The sequence below is a fragment of the Sinocyclocheilus grahami genome, unplaced genomic scaffold (genome assembly GCF_001515645.1).
Source record: "Sinocyclocheilus grahami isolate Dianchi unplaced genomic scaffold, SAMN03320097.WGS_v1.1 scaffold1507.1, whole genome shotgun sequence".
Lineage (NCBI taxonomy): Eukaryota > Metazoa > Chordata > Actinopteri > Cypriniformes > Cyprinidae > Sinocyclocheilus > Sinocyclocheilus grahami.
The window spans coordinates 121,561-125,421 of NW_015506686.1; the positions used below are offsets into that span (position 1 = coordinate 121,561).

The 3,861-nt window shown below is 50.5% G+C and overlaps 2 protein-coding genes across 4 annotated transcripts in view; both read right to left on the reverse strand.

Moving 5' to 3' along the window:
- LOC107570793 (potassium/sodium hyperpolarization-activated cyclic nucleotide-gated channel 3-like) overlaps positions 1-1,897 on the reverse strand; it is a 29,964-nt gene extending 28,067 nt beyond the window's left edge. For 2 of the 3 annotated variants that reach the window (XM_016257051.1, XM_016257053.1), the window contains exon 1: positions 349-1,897. In XM_016257051.1, the coding sequence (XP_016112537.1) occupies positions 349-956 (608 nt within the window). In that variant the 5' untranslated portion in view covers positions 957-1,897. The remainder of the gene's footprint in view (positions 1-348) is intronic. The other variant, XM_016257052.1, reaches the window with a different exon arrangement.
- A 918-nt stretch (positions 1,898-2,815) lies between these two features.
- The window catches only part of LOC107570801 (pyruvate kinase PKM-like), an 8,479-nt gene continuing 7,433 nt past the window's right edge, over positions 2,816-3,861 (reverse strand). Inside the window, exons 9-10 of the mRNA XM_016257066.1 lie at positions 3,368-3,549; positions 2,816-3,065 (exon numbers count right to left, since the gene is read on the reverse strand). Coding sequence (XP_016112552.1) covers positions 2,959-3,065; positions 3,368-3,549 — 289 coding nt within the window. The 3' untranslated portion in view covers positions 2,816-2,958. The remainder of the gene's footprint in view (positions 3,066-3,367; positions 3,550-3,861) is intronic.

The following is a 3,861-nucleotide window of genomic DNA, read 5'->3' on the forward strand; positions in this document are numbered from 1 at the left end:
CTCTCTTTATTTATTCCTTCTCTTTCTAGCTTGTACTTATTTGAACAATGTCTAAGAACTTGGTATTACAACCACTTCTTGTGTCTGTTTGCCTCTTTAAGAAGAATCGCTTTATGTATCCCCCAATTGTAAGTCGCTTTGGATAAAAGCGTCTGCTAAATGACTAAATGTAAATAAATCACACAGAATGGAGTGTATTGAAAATCTGAAATAGCACAAAGTCTCCTGTGAGGGGTAGGTTTAGGGGTAGGGTTGGTGTAGGGCAATAGAATATACGGTCTGTACAGTATAAAAACCATTACGCCTATGGAGAGTCCCCACTTTTTGTGTGTGTGAGTGTGTGTGTACCTGAAGTCGCTGTAGGGGTGTATGATCCAGGCTCCGGCCGATCTGAGTCTCTCCTGCTCCAGAGCCACGGCCTTGTGGCTGCCCAACATGCGGAGCGAGAACTTGTTGACGCCGGGCTGCAGCATGGCTCCGAACTGCCTCTGGATGAAGGTGGACTGGTTTGAGTAGCTGTAATCCTCACCGTCCAGCCCCGGACCGGCCTCAGGGGTCCCAGCCGCCGTGGTGGTGGTGGTCTCGGGTCCGGCGGCCACCACGACCATCCCGGTGCCGGTGGAGGAGGAGGTGGATGCCAGAGCGGCTCGGGAGGCGAAGCCCACGGAGCGCTGTACGGTGGGCGGGGCGGAGCCGGCGTGGGACAGCGGCAGGGGCAGAGGGGTGGTCGGGGTTCCGGCCGCGGTGCCCGGGCGGAACTGGCCGCTGTCGCGCGTGGAGCTCATGATGGAGAGGCGGCGGCGCCCGGGCAGAGGCTCCCCGCGGTCGCCCTCCAGAGACGCCTGGGAGAGACGGTAACCGGGAGACGGCAGGCTGCTCTTACTGCGCCGCTTAGAGTCCCCGTTCCGGGCGGGGCGAGGGTCCGTGCCCGCGGAAGCCCCGGTGCCACCATCCATGCCAGCCCCAGCAGCAAGAGCGCGCGCGCACACACACACACACACACACACACACAGTGACCTGTTGTTGCTCTTCTGTCAGATAAGCACGGGTCTGTTCTGTCTCTGATCTGTCATTTCGCTGAAGAACGAGCTCACGGTCAGTTTGACCTCAGCGCCGGTAAAAGGACGGATTCTCCTTCACGCTTCCTCCGGAGGACGCCTCGCCCCGCCGCGCTGCCCTCCGACGGCTCCTCATCGCGTTCGAACGCCCTTGAATTAGCGCGCGTCGCTGACGCCCCGTTCGTCCTTGACGCGCTCGTCTTCACGCGCCGTCCGTCATTTCTTCTCATTTCTCCGTGTCCTTGAGGCCCAGGCGCTCCGAGCCGCTCCGACACCGGACAGCATCTCCGAACGGTCACGGGTTCCGTGATTCCCGCCTCTGGTTGTCACGGTGATGTCTCGTGCTCAACAGACGCGCTTATATAAGAACGATGTGAAGGAGCGACACAGATACAGGACATTCATCTGCAAATCACACACACACACACACACACCGGTCAGTCAGACGTGTGAAGGCGCATCATCAGATGAGCAACAGGAGAAACGGATGAGAAACGCACCGGAGCTGCTGTCAGACGCGCGTGATTCTTCTGCCCCCTTTAAACGCACGATTATCAGGCGTTTATCCAGCGCGCCTCGCGTCGCTCCTTCGCATTCATCACTGTCACTTGTTGAGCTTCACGCGATCGCAGCGTCGGATCTCGCGTGACGGGAAGGACGAACGTGGTATTAAATAAACAAGAAATCAATGTGTGAGCGCGTGAAGGTCTGTTGCCATGGCAGCATCAGCATCAGCATCAGCATCAGCAGCATCCCTGTCACCGGCTCCAGTCCGCACTTCTGCGGCTCAGGTATGAGTGCGCGTCACCATGACGACACGGAGGCGGGAGGAGAGAGAGAGAGAGAGAGAGAGAGAGAGAGAGACAGCTGTTAGTCACTGATGTCTGTTTCTCTGACACTGAACAGCTAAAGCCAATTAAGAAATTCGCAATCATAATGAGAGCCAGATACACAAACAGCCTCATATTCACATCCGATCTGGATATCAATAAATGATCTCACTCTTAGAAAGAGCTTTTCATAAATAATGAAGGATGCAAAAGCTCAAACACACATGCTGAATTCAGAGGAGGTTTATATATATATTCTCATCTCGAGCTGGAACTTCAGATCATTTTCACAGTCACATTCTATATAAGTCTATGACAAAATATAACTATATTATTGTCCAGCTCTGATCTGATAAATGAGACAGTAAGGCATGAAGATGTTAGGATATTATAAACACTAACATCATGATTGCCTGTAGAGCTGCTTTGAAACAATGTGAACAGCTCTATACAGATAGATATGAGATAGACCAAACTAACTCTTACATACCTGCTTCACCATTATTTGTTTCTTCATCAGGTTTGGAGAAATGTAGCATTGCATCAGTGTCTCAGCAATGGATGCTCTGCAGTGAATGGGTGCCGTCAGAATGAGAGTCCAAACAGCTGATAAAAACATCACAATAATCCACAGCACTCCAGTCCATCAGTTAACATCTGGAGAAGATAAAAGCTGAAACACATCCAGCATTAAGACGTTTTTTGATTGATCTGTTTATTTATTTGTTTTTATTTTATTTTTATTGTACTAGCAGAGTTTGGTTAGTTTTTGATAGTTTCCCTTTGTACCATTTTAATGTAAAAACAAAATAACAGTTAAAAATCATGTGTCTGTGGTCACTCACACACGCGTGTGCTGCTCTCAGCATGAGGAGGAACTGTGTGTTTGCAGTTTATCATCACAGCAAAATAAAAACAGCACAAGTGGCTTATTTCATTCATTTATTTCTATAGAGATGATTCACAAACGAAGGGTGTAAGTGAAGCAGAAATCAACACTGACACACATAATGACAGCTAATTAGCACAGAACTGTCAATCAGTGACTCTGGCGAATCAGAGGCTGTGGTTCAGGGCACAGTGACCGCCCTCATGATGTTGGTGTGTCCAGATCCAGGACTCCAGCCGGTGACGATGATCACCATATCACCCGCTGTGAAGAAACCCCGCGCTTTACCTGCACACAGACACATGTTACACACACATACTGTACAAACACACACACACACACACAGAGCACAATCACACACACACACACACACACACACACACTCACTCACTCACTCACACACACACACTAACACACACACTCACACATACACACTCTCACACACACACTCACTCACTCACTCACACACACACACTTCTGGAGAAACTGGGACACTTGAGCAGGTCTGAGCTCACACACTCACACTTTCAATCACACTCACTCACACACACACACACACACAAAGCACAATCACACACACACACACTCACCAATGTCCATCGCAAACGTCACGCGGTTGTCCACATCGTCGGCCCAGATGTCAGCAGGCGGAGCTCGGAAGAGGGCAGGGAAAACGCCACGGAGCAGCTGTGATTGACGGGCCACCTGAACGTTACGCGTCACTGCGATGATCGGACAGCGAGGACGATATCGAGATAATAAATGAGCCGACCTGCACCACGGACACAGAGACTCAGTCCAATACACCAAACATAAACCACATAATGAAGACATAAAAACCATGTTAGCAGGAAAGACAATATGTTTGTCTCTTTGTCTCACTGGACAGGAGTGTGTGAGTGTGTGTGTGTGTGTGTGTGTGTGTGAAAGAGTGAGTGAGTGTGTGTGTGTGAGTGAGTGAGTGAGTGTGTGAGTGAGTGTGCGTGCGTGCGTGTGTGTGTGTGTGTGAGAGAGTGAGTGAGTGTGAGTGAGTGAGTGTGCGTGTGTGCGTGTGTGAGTGTGTGTGTGTGTGAAAGAGTGAGTG